Source organism: Cetorhinus maximus, chromosome 9, assembly GCF_964194155.1.
Source record: "Cetorhinus maximus chromosome 9, sCetMax3.hap1.1, whole genome shotgun sequence".
Taxonomy (NCBI): Eukaryota; Metazoa; Chordata; class Chondrichthyes; order Lamniformes; family Cetorhinidae; genus Cetorhinus; species Cetorhinus maximus.
Genome location: NC_135887.1, coordinates 26,607,676 through 26,625,488, shown reverse-complemented (window position 1 = coordinate 26,625,488; position 17,813 = coordinate 26,607,676). Strand labels below are relative to the sequence as shown.

The following is a 17,813-nucleotide window of genomic DNA, read 5'->3' as shown; positions in this document are numbered from 1 at the left end:
ATCCATTTTCCTATCAGCTTTATTCCCTTTTCACACCAGCTGTGGGGAGTGAGTCTGTGTCTAGCTGCGCTGCCTGCCTGCTACCCGTTATCCGACATGCAGTGGGCGTGGCATGAATGGGCGGGGCTAGATGACTGATTGCCTATTTGGCCAATCAGTAATGTCAGCCGTTATTAAACTGTCCAATGAGCGTTAAGTAGATGCAAGTGCCGAAATATCGTGCTAGTGCGCAATAAAGTCGGGACGCTCGCCCAACACCATCACGCGCTCGAGGGGGTTGGGTGTGGCCCGCCCACCCAGCAAAGATTTCTGCCCAGGGTCTGGGTCAGTGTCTGGGTCAGAGTCTGGGTGGGCGGGGCCAGTTTTCCGAGACAAAAACAGGAAATGTTGGAAAAGCTCAGCAGGTCTGATAGTGTCTGTGAGACACAGTCAACATTTCCAGCCCGTCTGACCCTTCAGAGCGCGGCTTTGACCTGTTTCCCGGGGGCGTGGCTACGAAAACGGGGCGGGGCCGGTTTCCGGGGGCGTGGTTATACCATGGGGGCGGGGCAAGTTTCCAGGAGGCGTGGCTACAACACGGGCGCGGGCCAGCTTCCCGGGGGCGTGGCTACAACACGGAGGCGGGACCATCTTACCGGGGGTGGGGTCAGGCGCGGTGACGCATGCGCTGATGTAATGACGCAGTGATGGCGGCTCCTCGCGGTGCCGGCGCCGCTTCTCCGCGGTCCGATCCCGATTCCGGCCTCATTTACTCCCAGCTCCTGCAGCACCTGGTGGGGGAGCACCGACAGCCGCGCCCCCTGAGCCCCACCGCGCTCGGAGCATTCCCCGCACCTGTTAAATCAGAGGAGCAGAAAATGGTGGAGCGGGCGATGGAGAGCTGCGGGTTCAAGGCGACACTGGCCTGTGTGGGAGGTGAGGGGTCAGAGGTGGGGTGGGTGGGTGAGGGGTCAGAGGTGGGGTGGGTGGGTGAGGGGTCAGACAGGTGACGGGTCAGAGGTGGGGTGGGTGAGGGGTCAGAGGTGGGGTGGGTGAGGGGTCAGAGGTGGGGTGGGTGAGGGGTCAGAGGTGGGGTGGGTGAGGGGTCAGAGGTGGGGTGGGTGAGGGGTCAGAGGTGGGGTGGGTGAGGGGTCAGACAGAGAGGCGGGGTGGGTGAGGGGTCAGACAGAGAGGCGGGGTGGGTGAGGGGTCAGACAGAGAGGCGGGGTGGGTGAGGGGTCAGACAGAGAGGCGGGGTGGGTGAGGGGTCAGACAGAGAGGCGGGGTGGGTGAGGGGTCAGACAGAGAGGCGGGGTGGGTGAGGGGTCAGACAGAGAGGCGGGGTGGGTGAGGGGTCAGACAGAGAGGCGGGGTGGGTGAGGGGTCAGACAGAGAGGCGGGGTGGGTGAGGGGTCAGACAGAGGCGGGGTGGGTGAGAGGTCAGACAGAGAGGCGGGGTGGGTGAGGGGTCAGACAGAGAGGCGGGGTGGGTGAGGGGTCAGACAGAGAGGCGGGGTGGGTGAGGGGTCAGACAGAGAGGCGGGGTGGGTGAGGGGTCAGACAGAGAGGCGACGGGTCAGGGGGGTGGTGAGGGGTCAGACAGAGAGGCGACGGGTCAGGGGGGTGGTGAGGGGTCAGACAGAGAGGCGACGGGTCAGGGGGGTGGTGAGGGGTCAGACAGAGAGGCGACGGGTCAGGGGGGTGGTGAGGGGTCAGACAGAGAGGCGACGGGTCAGGGGGGTGGTGAGGGGTCAGACAGAGAGGCGACGGGTCAGGGGGGTGGTGAGGGGTCAGACAGAGAGGCGACGGGTCAGGGGGGTGGTGAGGGGTCAGACAGAGAGGCGACGGGTCAGGGGGGTGGTGAGGGGTCAGACAGAGAGGCGACGGGTCAGGGGGGTGGTGAGGGGTCAGACAGAGAGGCGACGGGTCAGGGGGGTGGTGAGGGGTCAGACAGAGAGGCGACGGGTCAGGGGGGTGGTGAGGGGTCAGACAGAGAGGCGACGGGTCAGGGGGGTGGTGAGGGGTCAGACAGAGAGGCGACGGGTCAGGGGGGTGGTGAGGGGTCAGACAGAGAGGCGACGGGTCAGGGGGGTGGTGAGGGGTCAGACAGAGAGGCGACGGGTCAGGGGGGTGGTGAGGGGTCAGACAGAGAGGCGACGGGTCAGGGGGGTGGTGAGGGGTCAGACAGAGAGGCGACGGGTCAGGGGGGTGGTGAGGGGTCAGACAGAGAGGCGACGGGTCAGGGGGGTGGTGAGGGGTCAGACAGAGAGGCGACGGGTCAGGGGGGTGGTGAGGGGTCAGACAGAGAGGCGACGGGTCAGGGGGGTGGTGAGGGGTCAGACAGAGAGGCGACGGGTCAGGGGGGTGGTGAGGGGTCAGACAGAGAGGCGACGGGTCAGGGGGGTGGTGAGGGGTCAGACAGAGAGGCGACGGGTCAGGGGGGTGGTGAGGGGTCAGACAGAGAGGCGACGGGTCAGGGGGGTGGTGAGGGGTCAGACAGAGAGGCGACGGGTCAGGGGGGTGGTGAGGGGTCAGACAGAGAGGCGACGGGTCAGGGGGGTGGTGAGGGGTCAGACAGAGAGGCGACGGGTCAGGGGGGTGGTGAGGGGTCAGACAGAGAGGCGACGGGTCAGGGGGGTGGTGAGGGGTCAGACAGAGAGGCGACGGGTCAGGGGGGTGGTGAGGGGTCAGACAGAGAGGCGACGGGTCAGGGGGGTGGTGAGGGGTCAGACAGAGAGGCGACGGGTCAAGGGGAGGGTTGAGGGGTCAGAAGATGGGTATGAGGCACCGGCGGGGGCGGGGGGGGCGTGGTTGAGGGGGCTGAACTGGCGAAGGCTCAGGCAGTGGTGAGGAGTCAGGAAGTGAAAGCCGGTGAGCGTCCCAATTTGGATTTCATTCAGAAATTATCTAATTGCGGTGCTGGGGGTTGCTGGCCTGAGAGTTTGGATTATTTTAACTGTTCATTTTTCAGAATATTATAAATGAATGAGAGCAAATCATGTAACAGAATCATGTTATACAGGAGAACGAGTGTGTCTGGTTAGTACAGGATTGTCAGGAAGATACAATAATTCTCATAATGTTATTGGAATTTATTGTAAAATGGTGGTATCTGTGTGTCTATGTGTGTGAGACTTAATTGGATTAAAGGCTGCTGGTCAGAAGGCTTTGATGTGGTAGAAGATGAGCTAGGTCTGAAATGTTAAGTAGGTAAACATTGTTGTCAAAGGAACATTTACATTTTTAAATAAACCAGACTAGATTGTTTTCAAAAGACAGAGTGAATTGTGTCACCTAGCCAGGTGAAGTTTACAAACAGTGTGTTTATTTTTCCCAAAGATTACTGGTAAAACTTAGTACTATGAGAGATTTTTATTATCAGAAAGATAAAGTCCAAAAACATAGTGAAACAATGGGAATTTGCATTCAAAGTGGAAAATATGTATAAAAGAGTGACGGCTGTGTGTAAGGGTAGGCATTTTTAAGATGTAACAAGTGTGAAAAGCCTTCAGCCTCTATGCCTCAAGCTGCTGTTTTCAAAGGATTGAAGTTAAGAAAACTCACTTTGAATTTGACTGGTTCAGGGTATTGTGTGTCACCTTGCTTGGGTCTTTTAAAATCTGTTTCTTACTGTTGCCATAATGAAAGTGTAACTGGGAGTCAGATTAAATAGGGGATTTAGAAGTTATCATAGTAGTAATTTGGAGATCTATGTATGTGCTTAAAGTCATGTCTCTTATCAATAAATGTTTAATCTAGTTTTGTAGAAAACCTAAATGACTTGGTGGTCTTAATACTACTGAATTCAAGGCACGCATCTGGAAATTTATACAAATTGCAAAACAAGTTGTGGTAGTTGTTTCAAGTTTCCCTTTGGAGTTTGAACAACTCAGCATTCACCATCGGCTGTGCCATACCAAGGATGCTTTAACTAGCCAGACTGAAAACCTGAGTTTGATCTCGGCCTATACTCTGTTATTCATAAGTGATATTTGGGTATCAGTGCCTTGGACAAAGAGAATGGAGATATCAGCCATAGTTCCACCCCTCTGTGGATATTATGGAGGAAACGAGATGTTGTGTTATGATACTCTCCACATTTGAAAATGTTGCAAGTACCCTCACCAGACTCAGCACAGTGAGGAGAGGTAGTGAAGCACAGTGCAGGAGATAGCTTAATGAAAGGTGACTGGAGAATCCCTGGCTATTTTGAAGGAAAAGGAAAGGGTTGTGACAGAGTCTAGGACTCAGCCTACATCACCACAGATAATAGATCTGTAAAGGTGTTGCCTATGCTGCCCTCATGATTCTAATCTCAATAGGCCCAGCGCTGGTGTCAGGACTCTGAGGTCTGTTCGAGACTGACTGACTGTTGGCATTCTCTCTCTGAACTCTGTTATCTCTCCCTCTTAGGCTTCGTGCTAGGCGGGGCATTTGGTATCTTCACAGCTGGTATTGATACCAATGTTGGCTTCGATCCAAAGGATCCTTTGCGGACACCAACAGCCAAGGAAGTTCTGAAAGACATGGGCCAGCGTGGAATGTCGTACGCAAAGAACTTTGCTATTGTCGGTGCCATGTTTTCTTGTACAGAATGCATCATTGAATCGGTGGGTCTGCTTTCCATCCACTCGGTTAGTTAGTTGTGACATAGCAACAACAACTTGCATTTAGATAGCACCTAAACGTCCCAAGGTGCTTCAGAGATTAATAAAGCAACAAATACTGATGTAAAATAAAAGCAAAATACTGCGGATGCTGGAAATCTGAAACAAAAACAGAAAATGCTGGAAAAACTCAGCAGGTCTGATAGCATCTGTGGAGAGAGAAACAGAGTTAACGTTTCGAGTCTGTATGACTCTTCAGGGCTAAAGAGAAGTAGAAATGTGATGAAATTTATACTGTTTCGGGGGTGGGGGGGGGGGGGTGCGGGGGAGGTGTTGGAACAGGTGAAGCTGGATTGAAGGCCAGTGATAGGTGGGGCTAAGGAGAGATTGACAATGATGCCATGAACAGAAGGACAAAGGGAGTGTTAATAGTAGTGGTAAGGGCTAAAGAAGGTGCTGATAGTGAATATTCAGTACTCCGCAAAGGACTCAGTTTCATACCCTTACGCCCTCACCTCAATGAATTTCAGGCTCGGCACGATGCTGAACTCTTCTTCCGCCGCCTTCGTCTCTGCGCTCACTTCTTTGGGCAGGAGAGCCCCCTGTTCAACAGATCCTTTCACCCGCCTCCAATATTCTCCCTCCACCTGGATCCCTCCCTCTGGCCTCTTACCTGCTCTTGATCTTTTCATTGAGAACTGTGGGCGTGACATCGGCCATCTTAATTTCTCTGCCCCTCTAACCCACTCTAACCTGTCTCCTTCTGACTTGCCGCACTCCGTTCTCTCAGGTCCAAACCTGACTTTGTTATCAAACCCACCAACAAGGGTGGTGCTGTTGTTGTCTGGCGTACTGACCTCTACCTCGCAGAGGCTGAGAGCCAACTCTTAGACACTTCCTCCTACCTCCCCCTGCCTCATGGAACTCATTTCTTCCTATCTTGACTCTGCTCTCTTTCCCTTTGTCCAGTGTCTTCCCACCTACATCTGTGATTCCTTTGATGCCCTACATCATATCAACAATTTCCAGTTCCCTGGCCCTAATTGGCTCCTCTTCACTATGGATGTCCAATCCCTCTACACCTCCATCCCCCACCGGGATGGTCTGAGGGCTCTCCGCTTCTTCCTCGAACAGAGGCCCAAACAATCCCCATCCACCACCATTCTCCTCCGTCTGGCTGAACTTGTTCTCACACTGAACAGTTTCTCCTCAAGCTTGTCTCACTTCCTCCAAATAAAAGGTGTGACTATGTTATACCCGCATGGGCTCCAGTCATGCCTGTCTCTTTATGGGGTATGTGGAATATTCCTTGTTCCAGTCCTACTCGGGCCCCCTCCCACAACTCTCTCTCCAGTACATCATTGACTGTTTCGGTGCCGCTTCATGCCCTTGTCTGGACCTGGAAAAATGTATCAATTTTGCTTCCAATTTCCACCCCTCTCTCACCTTCACATGGTCCATCACAGACACTTCCCTTCTTTGACCTCTCTGTCTTCATTTCTGGTGACTGTCCACCAATATTTATTACAAGCTTACCGACTCCCACAGCTACTTCGACTACAGCTCCTCACACCCCGCTTCCTGTAATGACTCTATCCCATTCTCTCAGTTCCTTCACCTCTGTCGTATCTGTTCCGATGATGCCACTGTCTAAAACAGTGAAGCAGCGCTTCACTTGCGCCTCCCTCAATTTAGTCTACTGCATTCGCTGCTCCCAATGTGGTCTCCTCTACATTGGAGAGACCAAACGCAGACTGGGTGACCGCTTTGCAGAACAGGTTCGGTCTGTCCACAAGCATGACCCAGACCTTCCTGTCGCTTGCCATTTCAACACCCCATCCTGCTCTCATGCCCACATGTCCGTCCTTGGCCTGCTGAAATGTTCCAGTGAAGCCCAACGCAAACCGGAGGAACAGCACCTCATCTTCCGATTAGGCATTTTACAGCCTTCTGGACTTAACATTGAATTCAACAACTTCAGATCATGACCTCTCTCCTCTATCTTCACCCTTTTTTTGTCCTTTTTTATCAAAATTCATTTTTATTTTTTATCCACTTTTTAAAAATTTTTGTTAATTTATTCATTGTTTTTTCCCCCCTTTTTTATCCCCCTCTCAACCACCGCCCCCTCTCCCCACCCCATCTCCACAAGGGCCACCTGTTACCTGTGCATATTGTTCTTTTCAGAGTGCTTACCCTTGTCCTGCTATTATCACCACCTGCTTTGTTACCTTTATGCCACTGTCAGCACCTTCTTTAGTCCTTACCACTACCATTCACACTCCCTTTGTCTTTTCGTTCATGACATCTTCATCAATCTCTCCTTTGCCCCCACCTATCGCTGGCCTTCTTTCCAACAAATATGATTTGAAAAGATAGAATTGAAAGAAAGCTTTTTCTAGATCCTCTATCGTTCATGGAATATGAATCGAGCTTTTAAAATTGAGTGGATAAAACTGGGTAGATGAAAGCAGGTGGTTTCCAGTAATTGAGAGTCAAGATCAAGGTGCCAGACTTAAAAGATTAAATTTAAGAGATTTAGGACCAAGGGCAGGAGAAACCTCTTTATTCAGAGAGTTGTGAGGTTGTGGGATTCATTTCCAGGGATAGTGCTAGAGGTACAAACTATGTCCACATTCATTGGATTGGAGAGGTGGATGAAGAGATATGGGATCAAGGCATTTGGAGAGGTTTGGGTTAATTAAGGAGGGGCCAGCAGGAATTTGTACAAGGCAGATTGTGCTTGACTAATTTATCACAGTATCTTTACTGTGCAGAAGGAGGCCATTCGGCCCATCGAGTCTGCGCTGGTTCTCTGAAAGAGCATTCCACCTAGTCCCACTCCCCTGCCTTAGCCCGTAACCTTGCACATTCTCTCTTTTCAGGTAGCAATCCAATTCCCTTTTGAATACCTTGATCAAACCTGCCTCCACCACCCTCTCAGGAAGTTTGTTCTAAAAAATTTTCCTCACATCACATTTACTCCTTTTGCCAATTATTTTGAATCTGTGCCCTCTAATTCTTGATGTTCTATTGATTTGATTGAATTTTTGGTGAAGTACCAGAGAAGGTTGATGAAGGGAATACTGTGGATGTTGTCTATATGGATTTTAAGAAAGTGTTTGACAAGGTACCACATAAAAAAAAGCGGTTAACAATATTGAGGCTCATGCAATAGGACGACCAGTTTGGATTTTTAAAAAAATGCTTAAGGACAGAAAACAGCAACTCGTAAACAGTTGTTTTTCAGACTGGAGGACAGTAGACAGTGGGGTTCCCCAGGGCTGGTGCTGGATCCACTGATTTTTTTGATATATGTAAATAACTTGGATATTGGAATACAGAGTAAAATTTCAAAATTTGCCAACGATTCAAAACTTGGGGAGTGGCAAACAGCGAGAATGATAGCAATCGACTGCAATAGGACATGGATAGACTAGCAGAATGGGCAGACAAGTGGCAGATGGAATTTAATACAGAGAAGTGTGAGGTGATGCATTTTGGCAGAAGGGATAGGGAGAGGCAATATAGACTTGATGGCAAAGTTCTAAAGCATGTGCAGGGACAGAGGGTCCTTGGAGTGCATGTGTATCGATCTTTGAAGGTGGCAGGACGTATTAAGAGAGCGGTTAGCAAAGTTTATGGGATCCTGATCTTCAAAAAAAAGAAGCATTGAGTACAAAAGCAGGGAAATTATGCTGAACCTTTATAAAGCCACATGCATGGTTAGGCCACAACTAAAATATTGAGTCCAGTTCTGCTCTCCACACTTTAGGAAGGATGTGAGGGTCCTTGAGAGGGTGCAGAGGAGATTTACCAGAATGGTTCCGGGGTGAGTGCTTTTAGCCACAAGGTTAGGGTTGGAGAAGCTGGGGTTGTCCTCCTCGGAGCAAAAGAGATTGAGGGGAGATTTGATAGTGGTGTACTAGATTGACAGGTTTAGATAAGGGAGACAAGGAAAAACCATTCCCATTAGCTGATGCTACAAGGACTAGAGGACATGGATTTAAAGTTTTGGGTAAGAGATGTGGGGATGAACATCTTTATGCAGTGAGTGGTAATGACCTGGAACTTTCTGTCTAGGAGGGTGGTGGAAGCAGGGATGGTAAATAATGTTGAAGGGAAATTGGATAGGTTTGGAGGAAATAACTTGCAGGGCTATTGGGATAGAGCAGAGAAATGGGACTGACTGTCCTGCTCTACAGATGGGCCAGCATGGATTCAATGGACTGAATGGTCTCCTTCCATGCTGTAATGACTCTATGCCTGTGGATTAGGAGTATTTGTTTGTGTGGAGGCTAAAGGCCAACATAGACGGGCAGAAGCAAATGGTCTGTTGCTGTGTGTAACTCTTTTGTGTTTCTGTAAATGGGAGAGAAGTCAAGAGACATGGCTGGAGTTTAAATTTGTGTGACCCTTTTTCTTTGATATTTCAAAGTACCGTGGGAAGTCAGATTGGAAGAACAGTGTGCTCAGTGGCTGTGTGACAGGAGGAGCAATCGGTTTCCGGGGTAAGTGACAGGATCTTCCTCGAGTGCCTGGATTTAGAACATCAGCTTTTGTGTCGATGTTTCTAACCTCTTTTCTCCCCCTCTGCAGCTGGTCTAAAGGCAGGAGCCATTGGGTGTGGTGGGTTTGCAGCCTTTTCTGCAGTCATCGATTACTACTTGAGATGATGTGAATTCAGAGCTACCTTGCTGCAAGTGGGATGGAACTATAGGCTGTCACATCCCCGTCCACAATGAGTGAGCTGGAATGGACTCGTGTATAGTGAGCACATGAGCTGTAAGTGCGAACAAACGGAATGAGGCTGCAGCCATTTCCACCTGACACGTATCACACAGCCATGCTGCAAACCTAACACAATTATTGAAATTAAGTGACAGGACTGAACAAAGAACTTGAATCACAGGAAAAGGGGTTTGGATTTTCATCTCTTGGTCTGTCCTATATTGTAAATAATTTATCAACTGAATGGTGTTTAATAAAATATATTATACTGTGTACTGTACAGAGTCACTGTTTATTCAGCAGGGTAAGGGTCACTCACTGTAACTGTACAGAATCACTTTATTCAGGGTAAGGATCACTCACTGTAACTGTATAGAGTCACTGTTTATTCAGGGTAAGGGTCACTCACTAACTGTATAGAGTCACTGTTTATTCAGGGTAAGGGTCACTCACTGTAACTGTACAGAGTCACTGTTTATTCAAGGTAAGGGTCACTGTGTAACTGTTCGGAGTCACTGTTTATTCAAGGTAAGGGTCACTTACTGTGTAACTGTACAAAGTCACTGTTTATTCAGCAGGGTAAGGGTCACTCACTGTGTAACTACAGAGTCACTGTTTATTCAGGGTAAGGGTCACTCACTGTAACTGTACAGAGTCACTGTTTATTCAGGAAAAGGATCACACTGTGTAACTGTACAGAGTCACTTTGTGCAGCAGGGTAAAGATCACTCACTCTGTAACTGTACAGAGTCACTGTTTATTCAGGGCGAGGATCACTCACTGTGTAACTACAGAATCACTGTTTATTCAGAGTAAGAACATAAGAACTAGGAGCAGGAGTAGGCGATTCAGCCCCTCGAGCCTGCCCCGCCATTCAATACGATCATGGCTGATCAAACTTCGGCCGCAACTTCAATTTCCCACCCTCTCCCCATAATCTTTCAACCCGTTACTAATTAAAAATCTGTCTATCTCCCCCTTAAATTTATTCAGCGTCCCGGCATCCACTGCACTCTGAGGTAGAGAATTCCACAGATTCATGAACCTTTGGGAAAAGTAGTTCCTCCTCATCTCTGATTTAAATCTACCACCCCTTAGCCTAAAACTATGGCCCCTTGTTCTAGAATGCCCCACAAGGGGAAACATCCACTCCACATCTACTTTGTCTATCCCCTTTAGCATCTTATATACCTCAATTAGATCTCCTCTCATCCTTCTAAACTCTAGCGAGTATAGGCCTAAACTGCTCAATCTCTCCTCATAAGACAAGCCCCGCATCTCTGGAATCAATCTAGTGAACCTCCTCTGAACCGCCTCCAATGCAATTACATCCTTCCTCAAGTAAGGGGACCAAAACTGCACAGTACTCCAGGTGCGGTCTCACCAATGCTTTGTACAGTTGCAACAACACTTCCCTATTTTTATACTCTATTCCTTTAGCAATAAATGCCAAAATTCCATTTGCCTTCCTTATTACCTGCTGTACCTGCATACTAGCTTTCAGCGATTCATGCACGAGGACACCCAGATCCCTCTGCACTGAAGCATTGTGAAGTTTCTCTCCATTTAAATAATAAGTCGCCTTTTTATTCTTCTGACCAAAATGGAATATTACTACCAATACATCCACTATCTCCGCTGCCACTTCCTTTAAGACCCTGGGATGTAGGCCATCAGGTTCTGGGGACTTGTCACCCTTTAATCCCAATAGTTTGCTCAGTACTTTTTCTCTAGTGATGGTGGTTGTTCTAAGTTCCTCCTCTATATCCTCTGCATTACCTGTTACTATTGGGGTGGTACTACTGTCCTCCACCATGAAAACTGAGGCAAAATATTGATTAAGCGTCTGCCATTTCTGCATTCCCCACTATTAACTCCCCAGTCTCATCCTCCAAGGGACCAACATTCACTTTAGCTACTCTCTTTCCTTTTACATACTTGTAGAAGCTTTTGCTATCAGTTTTTACATTTTGTAAGGATCACTCACTGTGTTAACTGTACAGAGTCATGTTTATTCAGGGTAAGGATCACTCACTGTATAACTAAAGAATCACAGAATGGTTCCAGCACAGGAGGAGGCCATTTAGCTTGTCACATCTGTGCTAGTTCCTTGAAAGAACAATTCTCCTCCTGCACACGCTTTAGTTTTAATATAAAACTGTGTTTTATATTGTCTGCATTGTTTCTACCAAAATGAATCATTTCACACTTCTCTGCATTAACAACATTGTAGGTGTACTTACACCGTATGGACAGCAGTGGTTCAAAAAGTTGGCTCATCACCACCTTCTCAAGGGCAATTAGGGATGGGCAGCAACTGCTGCTCTAGCCAGCGACACCCACATCTTGTGAAAGAATTTTTTTAAGACATATGCCACTTGTCTGCCCGTTCCATCAACCTGTTCATGTCCTTTTGATGTTCTACACTATCCTCCTCTCAGTTCACAATGCTTCCAAGGTTTGTATTGTCTGCAAATTTTGAAATTGTGCCCTGTACACCAAGGTCTAGGTCATTAATATATATCAGGAAAAGCAGTGGACACCAATCCCTGAGGAACTCCGCTATCCGGTCTGAAAAGCGACCATTAACCGCTATTCTCTGTTGCCTGTCACTTAACTAACTTTGTATCCATGTTGCTACTGTCCCTTTTATTCCATAAGCTACAACTTGTTCACAAGTCTGTTGTGTGGTACTTTATCTGATGCCTTTTGAAAGTCCATGTACACCACACCTACAGCATTACCTTATCAACATCAGTGTTACCTCTTCAAAATAATAGGAAGTTGGTTAAACACAATTTGCTCTTAACAAATCCATGCTGGCTTTCAATTCAATTCAATTAACTCTATTGTCCATACAAATATTACCTATGAATGATAAAAGAAAGGAAATTACCCTATCACAGAGATCTAACTTAAAATATGTATTAAAAACCATTCTGATACAGTAGAATAATCAATCAGTCCCATCCTGAGTGCATACCCTCATCCATACATCAAACTCCTGTAAAAAGTTCTTATGGAGAAGGGCACAAATAGATTAGGAACCGATTTTTCCTGCATCTGAGGGATTGTAGCCTTTTCCTTCAATGCATGCAGCGGTAATACTGAAACAAGGGGCGATTCTCATTGTTCCTTGGTTCCTTCATTCCATCATTCCTTACTTAATCTGCATTTGTCCATGTGACTATTAATTTTGTCCTGAATTATTGTTTCTAGAAGCTCCTCCCACCACTAAAGTTAAACTGACTCGCCTGTAGTTACTGTGCTTTATCTTTACACCCGAGCGATTAAGGATGATTGTTTTAGGAATGTCAGTCTGGTTGAGGATTCTGTTGGGCATGTCGAGCGATTAAGGAGGATTGGTACACATTGCTGAATGTCACCAGTTGTGTCAGCATTAACTCTGCCCTAATGGCTTCTCTCTGTGTCTTGTTGCAGATTGTATGAATACAGTCAGTGCACTGAGTCAGACTCTGATATTCAATATACAACTTGCTAATTGTACAAGAGCTCGAACCCCATGATATTGACTCCAGAAAAACTGCTGGATGCTTTAATTTTTCGAGTGTTTGGAGCTGTTTTACACCTCAAACGTTTGTTTCAAAGGTAGAGGCTGAGTCATTGAATATTTTTAAGGCAGTAGATAGATTCTTGACTAAAAGGAATCTAAGGATATTGGGGGTAGGCAGGATAGTGGAGTGGGCACCACAATTGAATGGCGGGGCAGGATCGAGGGGCTGAATGGCCTACTCCTACTCCAAATCCAAATCCCTGTGTTTGTAAAGTACAACTTTTATTTTTTCTTTAAAGTTGTTTGGAATACTTTTGCTGAGTGAAGAATAGGAGCAGAGTTTCTGCTCTCTCCCAGCAGAGAGCACTGTGGCTCAGTGCTTTTATCCAGAGCCCAATGACTGAACCACTATTCATTTTACACTCAGGCAGGCTTCTGATACAAGGCCAATCAGCCAACAGCCCGCATCCTGTCCCGGCCCTGTGGCTGCTTGGTTGTAGATGGCTCTCCACGATAGCTCAGCATCAAGAGAGACAGGAGCTTCACTCAAACATCAACACAACTTGTTCAATTCAGGCAATGGGGATCTCTGTGTTCAGGAGCTCTTGTGGTGGGGGGTGGGGGAGAGAGTTAATTGAGAGGAGAAGGGAGTTGATTAGGAAGGGGAGAGGGTAGATTAAGAACATAAGAAATCAGTGCAGGAGTAGACCTTTCGGTCCTTTGAGTCTGCTCTGCCTGATCTTTGGCTTCAACTCCATTTTTAAGCCTCCATTAGATATGGGGACCAAAACTATGCACAATACTCCAGATGTGGTCTCAACAAAGCCCCATGCAACTGTAGCAAAATGTCCTTAATCTTGTACTCCAATCCCCTTGCAATAAAGGTCAACTTGCAATTTGTTTTTTTAATTGCTTGCTGTGCCTGCATGCTAACTTTGTGTTCCTTGTACGAGTGCACCCAAGTCTCTCTGAACTTCAACATTTAAAAGTAAAAAATATTCTGCTTTTCTATTCTTACTATCGAAGTGAATAACCTCACACTTCCCCACATTGTACTCCATCTGCCACCTCATTATCCACACACTGAACCCGTCTGTATCTCTTTGCAGCCACATTGTGTCCCCCTCACAGCTTACACTAGCTTTGTACTGTCAACAAACTTTGATACACTACTCTCTGCCTCTTTATCTAAGTCATTGATATGGATTATAAATAGCTGATGCCCCAACTCTGATCTTTTTATTCATTCACAGGATGTGGGCTTCGCTGGCTGGTCCAACATTTATTGCCCGTCCCTAGTTGCCCTTGAGGGGGTGGCGGTGAGCTGCCTTCTTGAACCGCTGCAGTCCATGTGGTGTATGTACACCCACAGTGCTGTTAGGAAGGGAGTTCCAGGATTTTTACCCAGTGACAGTGAAGGAACGGTGATATATTCCCAAGTCAGGATGGTGAGTGACTTGGAGGAGAACTTGCAGGTGGTGGTGTTCCCATCTGTCTGCTGCCCTTGTCCTTCTAGATCGCAGTGGTTGTGGGTTTGGAAGGTGCTGTCTAAGGAGTCTTGGTGAATTCCTGCAGTGCATCTTGTAGATGGTACACACTGTTGCTACTGTGCGTCAGTGGTGGAGGGAGTGAATGTTTGTGGATGGGGTGCCAATCAAGCGGTCTGCTTTGTCCTGGATGGTGTCAAGTTTCTTGAATGTTGTTGGAGCTGCACTCATCCAGGCAAGTGGGGCGTATTCCATCACACTCCTGACTTGTGCCTTGTAGATGGTGGACAGGATTTGGGGAGTCAGGAGGTGAGTTACTCATCGCAGGATTCCTAGCCTCTGACCTGCTCTTGTAGCCACAGTATTTATATGACTAGTCCAGTTCAGTTTCTGGTCAATGGTAACCCCCCAGGATGTTGTTAGTGGGGGATTCAGCAATGGTAATTCCACTGAACATCAAGGGGAGATTGTTAGATTTTCTCTTATTGGAAATGGTTATTGCTTGGCACTTGTGTGGCGTGAATGTTACTTGCCACTTGTCAGCCCAAGCCTGGATATTGCCCAGGTCTTGCTGCATTTGGACATGGACTGCTTCAGTATCTGAGGAGTCGCGAATGATGCTGAACATTGTGCAAACATCAGCGAACATCCCCACTTCTGACCTTATGATGGAACTTGTGGCCCTCCACTTGTTACAACTCACCAACTGGGGAGATGGTGCATGGTGATAATGTTGCTGGACTAGTAATCCAGAGGCCCAGGCTAATGCTCTGGGGACAGGAGTTCAAATCCCACCACAGCAACTGGTGGAATTTAAATTTAATTAATTGATCTGGAATTGAAAGCTAGTCCCAGTGATGGTGACCATGAAATTATCATCGATTGTTGTAAAAACTGATCTGGTTCACTAACGTTCTTTAGGGAAGGAAATCTGCCGTCCTTACCCGGTTTGACCTACATGTGACTCCAGAAACACAGCAATGTGGTTGACTCTGAACTGCCCTCTGAAATGGTCTTGCAAGCCACTCAGTTCAAGGGCAGTTAGGGATGGGCAGCAAATGCTCATCTTGCCAGTGATGCCCATATCCCATGAAAGAATAAAGGGAAAAAATATGAAAATACCATTTTAAAAAATTATTCATTTACAGGATGTGAGGTGGTGGTGTTCGTGAGCTGCCTTCTTGAACCGCTGCAGTCCATGTGGTGTAGGTACACCCACAGTGCTGTTAGGAAGGGAATTCCAGGATTTTGACCCAGTGACAGTGAAGGAATGGCGATATATTTCCAAGTCAGGATAGTGAGCGGCTTGGAGGGGAACTTACATTGCTACCCTCTGCTTCCTGTCTGTTAACCAATCCTCCATGCTAATATATCACCCCCAACCATGAGCCCTTATGTTGTGTATTAACCTTTTTTTTGTGGCACCTTATTGAATACCTTTTGGAAATCCAACTATACTACATCTTCTGGTTCCCCTTAATCTACCCTAATTGTTACATGCTCAAAAAACTCAAATAAATTTGTGAAATATTATTTCCCTTTTGAAAAACTATGTTGACTCTCAGCATAATATGCTTTTCTAAGCATATTTTTAAGACTTCCTTTGTAATAGATTCCAGCATTTTCCCAATGACTGATGTCAGGCCAGCTTGCCTGTGGTTCCTGTGTTCTCTCTCTCTCTCTCCTTCCTTGAATAGCAGTGTCACATTTGCCAACTTCCAATCTGCTGGAACCATTCCAGAATCTAGGGAAACCAGTGCATCCACTATCTCTGCAGCTTCTTCTTTGAGAAGCATGTAAACCATTAGGTCCTTGGGATTTGTTGGCTTTTAGCCCCTGAAGTCTCTCCAATACTTTTTCTCTGCTGATATTAATTATGTTGATTTCCTGACTCTTGGGAAGGAGGGAGTAGATTGGGAAATGCACTTTCAGGCTGTGTACACTGCTCTGTATTTGGTGCTGAGGTGGATACTGATTATGATTTTCTCCTGAACGATTTGTTTCGGATTTGCTGCTGAGAGTGGTTGGATGCAAGAACAGTCCCATGTTGACCCTTTCAGAAGCACTTAAAGGATTGATTTTCATTTTCCAGCAGTCCTGGTTTGCCTGTTGTTTCTGGGCAGGTCCTGAAGCTATCTCCAAACTGAATTAATAATAAAGTGTGAAAATTGTAGAAATGGCTTTTATTTAGCTCCGGGCAAGAGTCCAAATCCACACACTTTCCTTCATTATTCTGAAAGATCTATTCCCTTGAAGTACAGTATGGCTAATTTATAACAGTTCATAAATTTCCAGCTGTCCCATGAGATCTGGGATCTCACTCGCCACACAGTTCAGCTCAGACCTACTTGAGAACTGCGTCCAGTTCTAGACAGATGTGTCTTGAACGCAGGGTCCTGGTCTGAAACTGAGACACGAGGGACATTTCAATTACTGGAGGCAGTGTGGAGAGGAGCCACCATACGGACATCCAAATTAAGAGCAGGAATAGGCCACTCGGCCCCTCGAGCCTGCTCCGCCATTCAAAATAATCATGTCTGATCTGCTGGTAACCTCAGCCCCACATTCCTGCTGACCCCCAATAACCTTTCACCCCTTTGCTTATCAAGGGGGGGGTTGGGGGAGGGGGGGGTTAGGGGAGGGGGGGGTTGGGGGTGGAGAGGAGGGTTGGGGGTGGAGAGGGGAGGTGGGGGGGTTGTGAGGGTGAGGGTAGGGGGGTTGTGGGGGTTAGGGTAGGGGGGTTTGGGGGGTTAGACTAGGGGGGGGTTGGGGGTGTTAGGGTAGGGGGGTTGGGGGTGTTAGGGTAGGGGGGTTGGGGGTGTTAGGGCAGGGGGGTTGGGGGTGTTAGGGTAGGAGGGTCGGGGGGGTAAGGCTAGGGGGTTGGGGGGGTTAGGGTAGGGGAGTTGGCGGGTGTAAGGGTAGGGAGGTTTGGGGGAGTGAGGGGAGGGGGTGTTGGGGGAGTGAGGGGAGGGGGTGGTGGGTGTGAGGGGAGGGGTTGTGGGGGTGAGGGGAGGGGGGTTGTGGGGGTGAGGGGAGGGGGTTGGGGGGTGAGGGGAGGGGGGTTGTGGGGGTGAGGGGAGGGGGGTTGTGGGGGGTGGGGGTTGTGGGGGTGAGGGTAGGGGGGTTGTGGGGGTGAGGGTATTGGGGTTGTGGGAGTGAGGGTAGGGGGGTTGTGGGAGTGAGGGTAGGAGGGTTGTGGGAGTGAGGGTAGGGGGTTGTGGGGAGTGAGGGTAGGGGGTTGTGGGGGTGAGGGGAGGGGGATTGTGGGGGTGAGGGAGGGGGATTGTGGGGGTGAGGGGAGGGGGGTTGTGGGGGTGAGGGTGAGGGTAGGGGGGTTGGGGGGTTAGGGTAGGGGGGGGTTGGGGGGGTTAGAGTAGGGGGGTGTTAGGGTAGGAGGGGTTGTGGGAGTGAGGGGAGGGGGGGTTGTGGGAGTGAGGGGAGGGGGGGTTGTGGGAGTGAGGGTAGGGTGGGTTGTGGGGGTGAGGGTAGGGGGGG

At 48.4% G+C, this 17,813-nt stretch overlaps 1 protein-coding gene across 1 annotated transcript; it reads left to right on the top strand.

Annotated features, from left to right (window-relative positions):
* The first annotated feature begins 640 nt into the window (after positions 1–640).
* On the top strand, positions 641–9,590 carry timm22 (translocase of inner mitochondrial membrane 22 homolog (yeast)). The gene is made up of 4 exons (XM_078548352.1): positions 641–915; positions 4,393–4,589; positions 9,025–9,097; positions 9,186–9,590. Exons 1-4 carry the CDS (start codon positions 687–689, stop codon positions 9,260–9,262), a joined length of 576 nt encoding a protein of 191 aa, XP_078404478.1. The 5' UTR covers positions 641–686; the 3' UTR covers positions 9,263–9,590.
* The last annotated feature ends 8,223 nt before the right edge of the window (positions 9,591–17,813 follow it).